This window comes from Emys orbicularis, chromosome 21, assembly GCF_028017835.1.
Source record: "Emys orbicularis isolate rEmyOrb1 chromosome 21, rEmyOrb1.hap1, whole genome shotgun sequence".
Classification (NCBI taxonomy): domain Eukaryota; kingdom Metazoa; phylum Chordata; order Testudines; family Emydidae; genus Emys; species Emys orbicularis.
The window spans coordinates 21,548,633-21,563,885 of NC_088703.1; the positions used below are offsets into that span (position 1 = coordinate 21,548,633).

At 62.6% G+C, this 15,253-nt stretch overlaps 1 protein-coding gene and 1 pseudogene across 1 annotated transcript; one reads left to right on the top strand and one right to left on the bottom strand.

The window, feature by feature from the left end:
• Positions 1–5,453: 5,453 nt before the first annotated feature.
• Positions 5,454–8,293, top strand: LOC135893126 (galactoside alpha-(1,2)-fucosyltransferase 2-like). Its single transcript, XM_065420912.1, has 2 exons — positions 5,454–5,472; positions 7,215–8,293. Exons 1-2 carry the CDS (start codon positions 5,454–5,456, stop codon positions 8,291–8,293), a joined length of 1,098 nt encoding a protein of 365 aa, XP_065276984.1.
• Positions 8,294–10,306: 2,013 nt separating this feature from the next.
• Positions 10,307–11,908, bottom strand: LOC135893100 (galactoside alpha-(1,2)-fucosyltransferase 2-like; annotated as a pseudogene).
• Positions 11,909–15,253: the final 3,345 nt, after the last annotated feature.

Sequence of the window (15,253 nt, forward strand, 5' to 3'; positions counted from 1 at the left end):
TGGTTCAGAGCCCCCCTTTTAACCTTGGCCACCCTCTGGAAAGGCTCCTCTATGCTGGGCAAGGGTCCTAAAGCCGTTTTCCCCTTGTCCCAGGCCTTCCTCCCCCTCTGACAGGGGTCACAGGATCGGCAGTACTGCCGGACAGTAACAAAGACCCCAGGCCAGTAAAAGCTCCGTAGCAGCCTCTGCTGGGTACGCCAGGTTTCCTGGTGCCCTGAGAGGGGAATGTCATGGGCCCGGTACAGCAGCTGGCGGCGATACTTCTGGGGTACCACCAGCTGCCTCCTGAATCCCCCTGACTCCATTTTCCCTGGGGGAGCCCATTCTCGGTACAGGAACCCCTTCTCCCACAGGAACCTTTTCCAGCCACCTCTCCCCATGGTCTGTACCGCACCGAGGTCGGCCAGGTCCCTTATCTTCCGTAAGGAGGGATCTTTTTGCACCTCGGCCTGGAACTCAGCAGCTGGGACAGGGATGGCCACCTGCTCTCTCTTGCCGGCTGGGTCTGAAGCCACAGCCTCCCTGAGCTGTGTCCCTGGGCGTTCCCTCCCCACCAGGTTAGGGTCCTGCGCCTCAGGCAAGGCACCCTCCCCAAGGCCAGGGCGCAGTGCCCCTCGCCGGCTCTGACTGCGGGTCACAACCAGTGCACTTGGTGGGCTGCTTGACCAGTCCTCCAGGTCCCCCCCCATCAACACCTCAGTGGGCAAATACGGGTGTACCCACACATCCTTGGGGCCCTCCTTGGCCCCCCACTTCAGGTGTACCCTCGCCACGGGCACTTTGACTGGTGTCCCGCCCACCCCCGTCAGGGTCAGGTAGGTGTTGGGCACCACCTGATCTGCAGCCACCACCTCGGGCCGGGCCAGCGTCACCTCTGCACCCGTATCCCAGTATCCATCGACCTTCCTCCCATCCACCTCCAGGGGAACGAGGTACTCTTTCCGGAGGGACCGCCCCGCGCCCACCGTATAAACCAAAAACCCTGAGTCTGGAGCATCCCGCCCCGCAGAGGAGCAGGCCTGGAGCTCTCCTCCCTCCTTAGCAGGTGGTACTCTGCCAGCCCCCCTTCCCTGGGAGTGCTGCCTCTCGCCCGGCTGGGTCTCTACCCAGTCAACCCTCTGTGGGTTTGGTCTGCTCAGTCTGTCCCTGAGCCTGGGGCACTGGGCCCGTATGTGACCTCTTTGGTCACAGTGATAGCAGACCATGTCCCAGGGGTCCCCTCGAGTGGGTTGGATGGACCTGACGCTGGATCTTCCCCTTTGGTGGGCTTTCTCCGTATTTTCCCGCTGGGATGGCCCATGGTGACTCTCGCTCTGCGTTGTGGTGGGACTGTTCCTTTGGGACTCCTCCCTGCCAGCCCCTGACCGGCTCTTCACAAACTCATCGGCCAGCCGGCCTGCATGTCACGGGTTCTCTGGCTTTTTGTCCACCAACCACAGCCTCAGGTCAGATGGGCACCGCTCATACAGTTGCTCCAGTACCAGCAGTTTAACCAGGTCCTCCTTTGTCTGGGCCCCAGCAGCCCACTTGCTGGCGTATCCTTCCATGCGGACGGCTAGTTGCAGATATGAGATCTCAGGGGTTTTATCCTGACTCCGGAACCTTTCCCGGTACATCTCAGAAGTCAGCCCAAACTCACGTAGCAGGGCCTTTTTGAATAGTTCATAGTCCCCTTTTTCCGCCTCTTCCAGTTGGCGGTACAAGGCCACGGCTTTGGGGTCCAGTAAGGGGGTGAGAACCCGGAGTCTGTCTGCAGGATGAACCTGGTGCAGCTCGCAGGCCGTCTCAAAGGCATCCAGGAAGTCATCCATGTCCTCCCCTTCCTTACGTGGGGCCAGGATGCACTTATCAAAGCTCCGTGCAGTCTTGGGTCCCCCCTCACTCACCGCAGCCGGGGGCTCGCGGCCCTTCAGCCTCGCCAGCTCCAGTTCATGATGCCTCTGTCTCTCATTCTCCTCCCGTTCATGCTGCCTCAGTTTCTCTTCATGCTGTCTCTGGTGTTCACGATCCTCCAGCTCTCTCAGTTTTAGCTCTATCTCCCATTCCAGCCCATTCCGCTCCACGGATGGCGCGTGTGGCCGGGAGGATCCCCTGCTGGCCGGCGAGCGTTGCCGGGAGGATCCCCTGCTGGCCGGGGGGGTCACGGCGCCCTCGGTATTTGCTGGGCTCCTCCCCACCCTTCCCCTAGGCATAGGAAGGAGGGGTCTCGGGAAGCCCTCAGCAGCCGGTTGACCACTCCCAGCTGGGACAGACACTGGGGCCTGCGCTGCATCTGCCAGGCTGCTTCCCTCAGAGACAGGGATCAGCTCATTCGCGCGATCTCCCTTCTCCAGCTGGGCAATGAGCTGTTCTTTGGTGAGCCTCCCAATGTGCACCCCCCTCTGCTTGCACAGCTCCACCAGGTCGCTCTTAAGCCGCTTGGCATACATCTTCCTGCTGGCCACTCACAGGCCTGGGTGCTCACCGCTCCCCACAGTTTCCAGGGAGACCCCTAGTGTGCCAGCCCTTCTCAAGGTCACCACCTCTCTGCCAGGGTCGAGCTGCAGACTCCTCCGCCCCTGGGACCACTCGCTGCGATCCCCCGGGGGACCCTGTTACTGCAAAAGTCCTTCTCGCTGGTCACACACTCCCAGGGGTGATAACCGTCTCTCTCTGACTCCTCAGCACGCCTGGTCCCCGTCAATCCCCCTTCGTTTTACTGCTCCCCAGTCACTTACTGCAGGAAGCGCCGTCCACGGGGTGCAGTAGATCCCACCGCTGCCACCAGTTGTCACGGAGTAAGGGGGGACTCAGGGCCCTGCACCCCCGGCTTCCTGCGATTCACCATGACTCTCAGCCAGCCAGTAAAGCAGAAGGTTTATTTAGACGACGGGAATACAGTCCGAGACAGGTCTTGCAGGCACAGACAACAGGATACCCCTCAGTTAGGTCCATCTTGGGGTCCTCGGGCATCCCAGCCCCCCTCCAGAGGTCAGAGCCCTCCCTGCCTGCCAGCCACCTCACCAGCCAGCTTCCCCGACTCTGCCTTCAGCGACCCCTCCCACAGCCTTTGTTCCGTTTCCCCGGCAAAGGTGTCACCTCGCCCCAGCCCCCTCCTGGGTTCTCATGTTACAGGCTCAGGTATTTCCCTTCAGTCATTCTCCCATCCCCCAATGCAGACCATCCCAGCCACACTCCCCTGTCAGCACTTACAGATCACAGTAAGAACAGTCCCAGTTCGTCACAGGGCATATGCTGAATGCTCTAAAGTCAGACCCATGAGGGTGAAGCCGTGTGAGCTTCTTGCCCTGAGGACAGTCTGCTGCGAGGGAGAGGAGGCTCCCCAAAGTCCTGACTGGCTTTGTGGGGAGCAGTTCCAGAGCGTTGCCCGGGGACTCCGTGACAACTAGTCCAACAGTGTGGTCAGATTAATGGATTATCGCCCCCCCATACACTGACACCCCCCCGCCCCGTACCCCAGATCTTGGAGGAAGGAGCCTGTTATGGGGAGGTAATCAGGCTGGGGAGGGGAACAAGGGAGAGGAGGGACCCAGCTGTACTGCGCTGAAGGGCAGAGGGGGGTGAATCTTTGGATAGTTGGGGGGGGGCTGCCACCCCAACCCAAAGAGATGAGGAGCCCGGAGATGGGGGGGGGGCAGTTGCTGGCTCCTGGGTTCTCTCCACCGGGTTATATTTAATCAGACCTTGACACAGACTCCTAGAGAGTGCCCCCTAGCGCCGCCCTGGGGCCATGGGACCAGCCCTGCCTGCCAGGGAAGAGCGCCCCCTCCCTGCAGCCCAGCACGCCCTGCTGGCCCCCCTTCCCCCCTCCCTGCAGGCCAGCGCCCCCTGCTGCCCCCCCCCGCCACCTAGCGCCGCACTGGGACTATGGGGCCAGCCCTGCCTGCCAGGGAAGTGCGCCCCCTGCTGGCCCCCCTGCCCCCTCCCTGCAGTCCAGCACCCCCTGCTGGCCCCCCTTCCCCCCTCCCTGCAGCCCAGTGCCCCCTGCTGGCCCCCCACCCTCCTCCCTGCAGCCCAGCGCCCCCAGCTGGCCCCCCTTCCTCCCTCCCTGCAGCCCAGTGCCCCCTGTTGGCCCCCCACCCTCCTCCCTGCAGCCCAGGGCCCCCTGCTGGCCCCCTTGCCCCCCTCCCTGCAGCCCAGCGCCCCCTGCTGGCCCCCTGCCCCCCTCCCTGCAGCCCAGCGCCCCCTGCTGGCCCCCTTGCCCCCCTCCCTGCAGCCCAGCGCCCCCTGCTGGCCCCCTGCCCCCCTCCCTGCAGCCCAGTGCCCCCTGCTGGCCCCCCACCCTCCTCCTGCAGCCCAGCGCCCCCTGCTGGCCCCCCCTTCCCCCCTCCCTGCAGCCCAATGCCCCCTCATGCCGCACTGGGACCATGGGGCCAGCCCTGCTTGCCAGTAGAGAGCGCCCCCTGGTGACCCCCCCGGCCTCCTCCCTGCAGCCCAGCACCCCCTGCTGGCCCCCCGCCCCCCTCCCTGCAGCCCAATGCCCCCTCGTGCCGCCCTGGGGCCATTGGGCCTGCCCTGCCTGCCAGGGGACTCCCTCCCCCCATCTCCTCCCCCCCCGACTCTGCACAGGTGCTCAGAGCCCTGAGCAGGGCTGGGCATGGGGCCGGCCGCGCTCCAGGACGCTGTGGCCTCACCCTGAGCAGCAATGGGTGGCACCCCGCCAGCAGTGCAGCCTGGCACGGCCCCGGCCCATTAGCCGTGTCGTTATCGCGCTCGGCATCAGGACGCAGTGTTAGCGACCAGCTGGCCGGGGGAAGGGAGGCCTGTCCGGCTGCTCCTGCTGTACCCAGGGCTGGGCCCAGGCTGCACTGGGTGGAAAGGCGGGGGCCAGCAGGGGGTGCTCTCCCCTGGCAGGCAGGGCTGGGCCCAATGCCCCGGGGCAGTGCCAGGGGCACTGGGCTGCCGGGAAGTGCCAGGCCCAGAGGCGCCGGGGCCGGGAAGTGCCAGGTCCAGAGGCGCCGGGGCTGGGAAGTGCCAGGTCCAGAGGCGCCGGAAAGTGCCAGGCCCAGAGGCGCCGGGGCCGGGAAGTGCCAGGCCCAGAGGCGCCGGGGCCGGGAAGTGCCAGGTCCAGAGGCACCGGGAAGTACCAGGCCCAGAGGCGCCGGGGCCGGGAAGTGCCAGGTCCAGAGGCACCGGGAAGTACCAGGCCCAGAGGCGCCGGGGCCGGGAAGTGCCAGGCCCAGAGGCGCCGGGGCCGGGAAGTGCCAGGCCCAGAGGCGCCGGAGCTGGGAAGTGCCAGGCCTGTCGGTGCCGGGGCTGGGAAGGGCAAAGCCCAGATGCCAGACACGCCAAGGCACAAATTCAGCGCTGTCCCCACCCCCGGAGGCAGGGCTCCGATCCCCTCCCATCCTCCGGGGCGCAGCCGAGCCCAGCCGCTCCGAGCAGTGGAACCTGCTGGCAGTCGCGGGCTGGATCCGTCCTGCTGACAGGTGCGGCCGGGCTGGGTGGGAGCGATGGAAGGAGAGAGCCCAGGTGTGCGGTGGGAGAAGCGGTGTGGGAGGAGGGGGGACGAAGGCAGGGACAGAGGGTCCAGGGGAAGCGGGAACCGTCCTGCCCCACCCAACGAAGGGGGATCTCTGGGCTCAGGTGGTTGGAACAAGGGAATGAGAGAGGGGACTGGATCCTCGTTGAGAGGGGATAGAGAACCCAGGAGTCCTGGCTCCCAGCCCCCCCTGCTCTAACCACCAGACCCCACTCCCCTCCCAGAGCCGGGGAGAGAACCCAGGAGTCCTGGCTCCCAGTCCCCCTGCTCTAACCATTAGCCCCCACTCCCCTCCCAGGGCCAGGGAGAGAACCCCGGTGTCCTGGCTCCCAGCCCCTGCCCAGCCAAGGCAGCTTGTGTATCTCTCCCAGTGGCTGGCGAAGGATTAATAGGAAGGAAGAAATATCTGGGGTGGGAGTGGGGGGGGGGGGGAGAATTTGGCTCCCATCGGCTCCTTCTCACGCCCCCCACCCCGTTCCCAGCCCAGGTGGTACAGTCCCATAGGGGAGGTTGGAGGGAGAGAGAATCCAGCTACAAATAGACCCATACGACCTTCCACCCTCTCTGGGGGAGGGGAGTGGGGTCTAGTGGTTAGAGGGGGGGGCTGGGAGGCAGGACTGCTGGGTTCTCTCCCCGGCTCTGGGAGGGGAGTGGGATCTAGTGGTTAGAGCAGGGGGGGCGGGGAGCCAGGACTCCTGGGTTCTCTCTCCGGCTCTGGGAGGGGAGGGGGGGGGTCTAGAGGTTAGAAGTGGGGGCCGGGGGGTGATTCCCGGCTCTGGGGAGGGAAGGGGGGCTACTGGAGGGAGGGCTCAGTGCCTACCCGCGATTGTGTCAGGCTCATCACAGACGCCAGCGTTTCTTTCACCCGGGAGGAATTTTCCTTATTTGCTTTTAATCTGATCTTATCTGAGGCTGAACAGGAAATTCCCGCCCCCCCCGCCCCCGCCCTTCCCTCACCCACCCCAGCCTGGCCACCCCCGGTCCCACCCCCGGGCCTGTTGGGGTCCAAAGGGGATGATGCCACAAAGAAGCCCAGCACCACATCGACCCCCAACCCTGCCCTTAACTCACAGGAGCTGGGCAGGGAGCCCAGGGCTGGGTTAGCAGGGGCTGCGGGTCGGGAGTGAGGGGCACCAGCAGGGCTGGGGGAGCCCAGGGCTGGGCTGGCAGGGGGCTGCGGTTGGGCGTGAGGGGCACCAGCAGGGCTGGGCTGGCAGGGGCTGCGGGTCGGGAGTGAGGGGCACCGGCAGAGCTGGGGGGAGCCAGGGCTGGGCTAGCAGGGGCTGCGGGTCGGGAGTGAGGGGCACCGGCAGGGCTGGGGGAGCCCAGGGCTGGGCTGGCAGGGGGCTGCGGTTGGGCGTGAGGGGCACCAGAAGGGCTGGGTTAGCAGGGGCTGTGGGTCGGGAGTGAGGGGCACCAGCAGGGGGGAGGGGAAAACACTGTTGCTCTGTCTGTTCTTGCCTGGCCTGGTGTCGGCTGGCGGCTGAAGGGGCGGATCCGGGGTCAAGGGGCTGCGGGGCTTCGGGGTTCCGGCGCTTCGGCCCCCCAGAAACTGAGTGACTCTGCTCCCCTCCCCCAACATACTGCTGGAGCTGGGGTCCCCTGGCCCCTCGGCTGGGCTGTGGGATCATTGGCCCTGGGAGACCCTCTCCCATCTCCTTGAACCATCCCTCCCATTCCTCTCTTCCCCCCACTCCACTCACCACCAGCCCCCTGCTCCTTCTCTCCCCAGGCTGGGACCTCCTTCCCTCATCACGGCTGGGAGCCATGACTGCCCTGGACTCCTGGGTCCCCTTCCGGCTGCCCCTCCAGCTCAGCCTCTACCTGCTGGCCATCATGACCCTCTCCATCTTCCTCCACCTAAGCAGCCGGTTCCCCACCGCAAGTCAGAGGCTCCCCTCCCCGAACACAACGAAGGGGTCCCCAGCCACGCCCCCCACCACAACCCCCCCAACAGAGCGGGGCATGTGGACCGTGAACTCCATCGGGCGCCTGGGGAACCAGATGGGGGAATACGCCACCCTCTACGCCCTGGCCAAGATGAACGGGCGCCAGGCCTACATCCTCCCGGAGATGCACCGGCAGCTGGCGCCGCTCTTCCGCATCACCCTGCCCGTGGTCTCCAGCGACGTGGTCCGGAGCGTCCCGTGGAGGAACTACGGACTCCACGACTGGATGTCGGAGGAGTACAGGCACATCAAGGGGAAATACGTCCGGCTGACAGGCTACCCCTGCTCCTGGACCTTCTACCACCACCTCCGGCAGGAGATCCTCCAGGAATTCTCCTTCCACGACCACGTCAAGGAGGAGGCCAACCGGTACCTTGCCGGGCTGCGTGGGCAGCGCCGGAACGTGACCTACGTGGGCATCCACGTCCGAAGGGGGGATTACGTCCGGGTAATGCCACAGATCTGGAAGGGGGTGGTGGCGGACAGGGCCTACCTGGAGAAGGCCATGGGCTATTTCCGGGCCAAGTACCAGGAGCCGGTCTTCGTGGTGACCAGCAACGGGATGGAGTGGTGCCGGGAGAACATCAACGCCTCGCGAGGGGACGTGTATTTCTCAGGGGACGGGAAGGAGTCGTCGCCGGGGAGGGACTTTGCTCTCTTGGCCCATTGCAACCACACGATCATGACCATCGGGACCTTCGGCATTTGGGTCGGCTACCTGGTCGGTGGGGAGACTGTCTACTTGGCCAACTACACCCTGCCCGATTCCCCCTTCCTCCGGCTCTTCAAACCTGAGGCCGCCTTCCTGCCCGAGTGGATCGGGATCAACGCCGATCTCTCCCCACTGCGGGGTGGGACCTAGGGGCAGATAGGATCCAGCCTGCAGGCCACCAGCAGGATCCGCTGGGATAGTGGGCCAGCCCCCAGCTGGGGTAGGCGGTCCTGGGGAGTTTAGGGGGCATCAGCATGGACCTTGGTCAGGCACAGGTGGTGGTGGTGGGGAGAATCAAGACAATGTGGGTTGGTTCTGCCGACCTTCTCCTAGGAGTCACCAAATGGGTCCATCGTGAGGTTGAATGGTTAAAACTTGCTCCTCGGCCAGCTCTTTTAAAACTCTTGGCTGTAAGTTATTTGGACCTGCTGATTTTAAGATGTCTCACTTTGATAGCTGCTGTTCAGCCACCTCCTGAGATAGGAGCAGAATGGAAAGAGCATTATCGTCACCATCTGATATGACATCATCTGTTTTTTCCTCCCAAACACAAAACAAAAATATTTATTGAACAATTCTGCCTTTTCTGCATTATTGATAATTCTACCATTTCCATCTAAAATGGACCAATAGCATTGTCAGGATTCCTTTTGTTCCTAATATACATTAAAAAAACCCAGCCTCCTTATTGTCCTCAACACTGCAGGCCATAGAATGCTCTGTGTGTCCCTTTGCTTCCCTTATCAATTTTCTACCCCATCCCTATCTTCTGGATTATATGCTGTCCATTTCCCCCATCCTTCCATTTGTTATTGCTGCTTTCACTTCCCCTCTAAACCAGGTCAGTCTGTGACCAGTACGGCCTTCCTCCTCAAGTGTGGAATAGTGGCTATCGGGGCACCTAGTCAGGTGTTTGGTAAACAATCCCCAATCAATAGCCACATGGGTCTGATTAAATTCTTCCTCCAGGCTGCTTCGGTTCCTAATTCTTTTCAGCTTGGTGAAACTGACCCTTTGGAAAAAGCAGGGAGGGCTGGGCGCCAGGACTCCTGGGTTCTACCCCCGGCTGAGTGGGGCAGGTTCAGCAGGGCTCTGTGGGTGGGCACATTCTTGGGCTATAAACTGGCCCCAGTGTGTGCGTGGCACAGGGCTGTAAAGCCAGAACTGTTAGGCAAAGGATGGGCTTTTACAAGCAACAATAAAATCAGAGTCACAAGATCCCGCCCTTCCGCCAGTGCCCCACTGAATACTGCCCTTCCCTGTCCACTAAGGAGAGAACCCAGGAGTCCTGGCTCCCGGCCCCCCCTCCCCCACTGTAAGCACTTGCTCTTGGGCCAGGAGGAATGGGGGGGGCAGGTGGAGCCCAACCCTGGGGGGAATTTATCCCCACCCCCCACAGGATTGATACACAGTTCTGCAGCTGTGACCCATTAGCGCCCTCCTCCCACCCTGGAAGAACCCAGGCATCCGGTCTCCCTCTGCCTTGGCAGGGCCAACCCTGAGCCCCAAGGGCTTGGGGGCAGCGGGGGTGGCTGAATCTGGGGCAGGGGCAGAGTGGGGGGATCTCTCTGTCTATCACCAACACAAGCCGCGTGGGAGGTTTGGGGCCAGCCAGGCAGGGAGGCGAGCCCCTCCCCCCCGCCCCCGTCCGTCTGTAACGCCCGGGCTCTGTGGCTGCCGTGGGCCCCATGCTGGGGCGGGGGAGGCCAGGGGAAGGGACATCGTCTCTAACCACTCAACCCAGCTGCCGAGCGGCGGCCGATCCACCCCAGCTGGGGGCCCCTCCTCCAGGTTTTGTGGCCTCTGCAAACTTGATCTGTGAGGCTTGAATATTTTCTTCCACGTCATTGACATGAACGAGCTCAGAGTCCAGAACCGACCCCTGCGGGACCCGCCCCCTGGAAACGCGCCCCCTCCCCCCTGCTCGAAGGCACGTCTTCATGTGCAAGTGCTCTGAGACCTATCAGTTGGGCAGCTGTGACTCCATTTAACACGCTCATTTCCTAGCGTGCCTGTTAATCAGTCACCAGCTCCCGCGCCTTGCCGACGTCGACTGATGTGACACCAACCCTGTGACCTTCCTCCACCGAAAGAGGCTAGCAAGTTAGTGTGACAGGGTCTAGTTTCCATAATCCCACGCTGGTGAACGATGGTGCCCTCCTTTCATTCTTGATCAATCGAGTCCCGTATCAGCCGCCCCATTATCTTCCCCGGGATCGAGGTCAGGCTGACAGGCCCATAATTACTCGGGTCATCCCATTTACCCGTTTTAAAACTTGGCACAACGTGAGCTTTCTTCTGGACCTGCTGCAGGGCAAAATCAACAGTGCCGTCAATTCCTCAGCCAGCTCTTTTCAAACTCTTCCATGCATATCACTGCGCCCTGCTGATATTAAAATGACTCACTTTTGTAGCTGCTGTTTGACATCCACATGAGGAACTAGTGGAATGGAAAGTGTGTTATCATCATATGCTATGACAACGTCATCTGTTTTTTTCCCCAGACACAGAACTATTTATTGAAAAATTCTACCTTGTCTGCAGTATTGAAAATTCTACCATTTCCATCTAAAAGAGATCAATACCATTCTCAGGATTCTTTTTTGTTCCTAATATACATTTTAAAAAAACATGGTATGGTCTTTAACTCTGCTTGCCACAGATGTCTCCTTGTGTCCCTTTGCTTCCCTTATCAATTTTCTACAATCCCTAGTTTTTGATTTATATATTACTATCCACTGCCCCTTCTTCCATTTGTTATTTATTATTTTTATAGCTGGCTTCACTTCCTGGCTTTACTTCACTTCACTTCTAATCCTGACTCACAGCTCCCCTGTTCTAACAGTTCAACCTAGGAACAAGATGGCCCTTTCTGAGGAATCCTAGGAGAAAGTTGGCAGAAGGGAGCCAGGTTGTCTTGACCCCACCCCGTGCCTGACCAACATCTGCTCCGATACACCCTGAACTCTCCAGCGCCCTCTTCCCTCGCTGATGGCTGGCCCCCTATCCCTGCGGGTCCTGTTGGTAGCCTGTGGGCCGGGTCTTTTCTGCCTCTGTGTCAGATTCAGCAGTGGGGAGAGATCGGTGTCAATCCCGATCCACTTGGGCAGGAAGGCTGCCGAAGGCTTGAGGAACCACTGGTAGGGGGAATCGGGGAGCATGTAGTTGGCCAAATAGATGGTCTCCCCCCCCAGCCAGGTAGCTGGTCCAGATGCCGAAGCTCCAGATGGTCATGATCGTGTGGTTGCAATGGACCAAGAGAGTGAAATCCCTCCCCGGCGATGACTCCTTCCTGCCCCCCGAGAAATACACGTCCCCCCACGAGGCGTCGATGTTCTCCCGGCACCACTCCATCCCGTTGCTGGTCACCACGAAGACCGGCTCCTGGTACTTGGCCCGGAAGTAGCCCATGGCCTTCTCCAGGTAGGCCTTGTCCGCCACCACCCCCTTCCAGATCTGTGGCATCACCCGGACGTAGTCCCCCCTCCGGACGTGGACGCCCACATAGGTCACGTTCCGGCGCTGCCCACGCAGCCTGGCCAGGTACCGGTTGGCCGCCTCCTTGACGTGGTCGTGGAAGGAGAATTCCTGGATGATCTGCTGCCGGAGGTGGTGGTAGAAGGTCCAGGAGCAGGGGTAGCCCGTCAGCCGGACGTATTTCCCCTCGATGTGCCTGTACTCCTCCGACATCCAGTCATGGAGCTCATAGTCCTTCCAGGTTCGAGTCCTGCTGTTCCCAGGGTCCCAACTCAGCTGCCTCTGCATCCCCCGATCTCAGCCCCGCCGGTGCCCCTCACTCCCGACCCGCCGCCCCCTGGTAGCCCCGCCCTGGGTTAGTGCAGGTGCTGGAGGTCAAGGCCGAGGGGGCAATTTCCGCTTCCTTTACGGATCAAAGCAGAGGAAAAGCAAACACTAAAAATTCCTCCTTGGAGCCAGGACAATCACTGGGGGCCCAGATGACCCTGACAAGGGTTGGGCGAGTCCCAGCCCCACCTGCTCTAACCACTAGACCCCACTCCCCTGCCAGAGCCGGGGGGAGAACCCAGGAGTCCTGGTTCCCAGCCCCACTGCTCTAACCACTGGACCCCACTCCCCTCCCAGAACCAGGGGGAGAACCCAGGAGTCTTATCCCCCAGCCTCCCTTGCTCTAACCACTAGCCCCCACTCCCCTCCCAGAGCCAGGGGGAGAACCCAGGAGTCCTGGCTCCCAGCCCCACTGCTCTAACCACTGGACCCCACTCCCCTCCCAGAACCAGGGGGAGAACCCAGGAGTCTTATCCCCCAGCCTCCCTTGCTCTAACCACTACCCCCCACTCCCCTCCCAGAGCCAGGGGGAGAACCCAGGAGTCCTGGCTCCCAGCCAGGCTAGTGTCTCTATCTCGTCCCTTCCAGCTAGTATAAGAGTCTGGTCAGAAATAGGCCGCGACCAGCCCACCTAGGGCAGGAAAAGGGTCGTGGGGGTCAATCACAGGGGCTGGGAGCCAGAACTCCTGGGTTCTCTCCCTGGCTCTGGTAGGGGAGTGGGGGCTAGTGGTTACAGCAGCCTGCCCCACCCCCCCCTTTTTCATTCCCTCCTTATGACCCCCCCATCCCAATTGCCCCCAGATTAGGGCTCATTCCCGGGACACAAAGGGGGCAGGAGAGTCCCCACTGCCCCGTCTCCCCCACCCCTGGGTGCTTCCCAGCCGCCCGCCGGGCCACACCTGGCCACAGGAAGGAGCCAGCCCCGGGAGGCCAGCGGCTTGCACGGGTCCGGACTGAGGCGGCTGGTGGCGGCTGCGCCCGGTCTGGACGGGAGGGGACCCGCCTCAGGCTGGGGAGGGCCCGTGAGTCCCTGCCCCCAGGGGTGGGGACTGGGGAGAGGCCGGATGGGGCCGCGTGCCAGGGATTGGCTCCAAGCCTCTGCACTGCCCCCCATGTCCCTAGCTGAAACCTGGAGCCCCCCAGGCAGCACGAGCCCCCTGCAGCCCAGCGCCCCCTGGCACAGCCCTGGGGCAGCCCCGACTGCCAGGGGAGAGCGCCCCCTGCTGAGCCCCGAGCCTGCTGGTGACACGGGGCCCCCTGGTGGAGCTTGGGAGCTCTGCAGCCCCCCCCCCCCCCGCTCTAACCACTAGTCCCCACTCCCCCCCCCCCGAACCCAGGCGTCCTGGCTCCCAGCTCCCCCCACTGGCTCTCGGACAGACGGACAGACACAGTCGCTTTTAAAAAAATCTTTATTCCAACCATGTTTTTTTCCCGTAAAAAGGGGATTTTCTCCCCCCCACCCCCCTCCCGACACAAACACGCCCAGCTGAGCTCCTCCCCCCCCCCGCAAGGCCCCACCCCCAGAGGGGGGCTGGGAACCCCCTCAGGCTCCACCCTCCCTTCCCCAGAGCTTTGCACCCTGTGCCCCTAGCACCAATCCACCCCCCCCCCCATCCTGGGATCAGTTGTGGGGGGTAGCCCGAGGGGGTGCAGGTGAGTCACGCCACATTTCCAGTCCCAACCCCTCCGCCAGTGCAGAGCCCCCCCGCCCCGGAGATACAGGTGTAACAGCGTTAGCGCCCCCCCTCCCCGCCCGGAAGAACCCAGGCGTCCGGCCACACTCTGCCTTGGCAGGGCCAACCCTGAGCCCTAAGGGGTCTGGGGGGAGCAGGGGCGGCTGAACTGGGGGCGGGGGGAATCTCTCTATCACCAACACAAGCCACGTGGGAGTTTCAGGGCAGCTGGGCTGAAAGAGGAGGCTCCCCCCCCCCGTCCGCAAAGCCCGGGCTCTGCAGACCCCATGGGGGGGGCAGGGAAAGGGGGCACTGCACCCTGGCAGGGGGTGGGGTTGCCTGGATGCTTCAGAAATGGCTTCTCCTCCCTCCCCCGGTGAGGTAGGTAAGTGTGAAACCCATTTTTCAGATGGGGAAACTGAGGCACAGAGGTGACGTGACTGGGCCCAGGTGCATCTGGGGTTGGGACCCAGGAGTCCTGCCTCCCCCCCCCCCCCTTTCCCCTCACATGCCACTCCATTCCCACAACTGCAGCCTGCATCCAGGAGTCCTGGCTCTCAGCCCTCCCCCCTCAATCACTAGACCCCACTCCCCTCCCACAGCTGGGGCCAGAACCCAGGAGTCCTGGCTTCCCCCCCCCCCATCTTCTACTGACCCTACTATCCTTTGGACCCAGCTCCCGGCCCCCCACTACAGAGAACCCTAAACACTACGTCATGCACCAACCAGGGTGGGGGGCGTTCAGAAGCCCCCTTTAACCAGCCTGGGGTCGCTCCCCCCCCTCCCAAGCCAGTAAGGGGGCCAGGATCAAGGGGGCCAAGAGCCGGGGCTTGTTAGAAATTAATCCCTTCAGGCCCCCCCCCCAGATCAGCCCCCGGGATCAAAATCCACCAGCTGGGCCTCAGGGACAAAAATGGATGCAATCGCAAACCATCCCAGCAGCTTTCAATGGGGTCAGGCCAGGCCCCTTTTTCTGGGGGGCTGTGGGGGGGCCGCCTGGGCCTCCCCCAATGGGGGAAAGGTTTTTTTTTTTTTTAATCAAACACGATTCTCACCCCCTGCCTCCAGCAGCTGGGAATCTGAGGGAGAAAAAACGCAGAACTAGCACCAGAGACCGGGGGGGGGAAGGAACGGCCGCGGCCCCCACTGGGGTTAATCGGCCCTTGCTCCATTGGGGGTTGCCCGCAGGCCCTGCTGGGGGGGCTGGCCCCATTGAGTCCGATGGAGCTAACGCCCAGTGACACAGGGAGGGAGGGGGGAGGAAAGAGATCTGGCCCTTCCAATCTAAACGCAAGGGACACCTCTGAGGTGAGAACTGGGGGATCAAACCGAGCCCCTAACGAGATCAAGTAACGAACTCACCACCCTGTACAGCCCAGGGGGGAACCCAGGCGTCCTGGGCCAGGCAGCATCCGAACGCCACCCTGTGCCCCCGCCGCGGGGCTGTCCTGCAAAGGGCTAAGGATGCTGGGGAGACAGGGGCCATGGGATTTGGAGGTGCCCTGTGTGCAGCCCCCAGCTATAGGGGGTGCATGGGGATGCCAGGCTGTGTGCTGCTGCCCCTCCCCCGGCTATCTGGCCCAGGCCCCACCGAAAGCCTTAGCCAAGGTCTGGGTGTTGTACACGGCCGGTG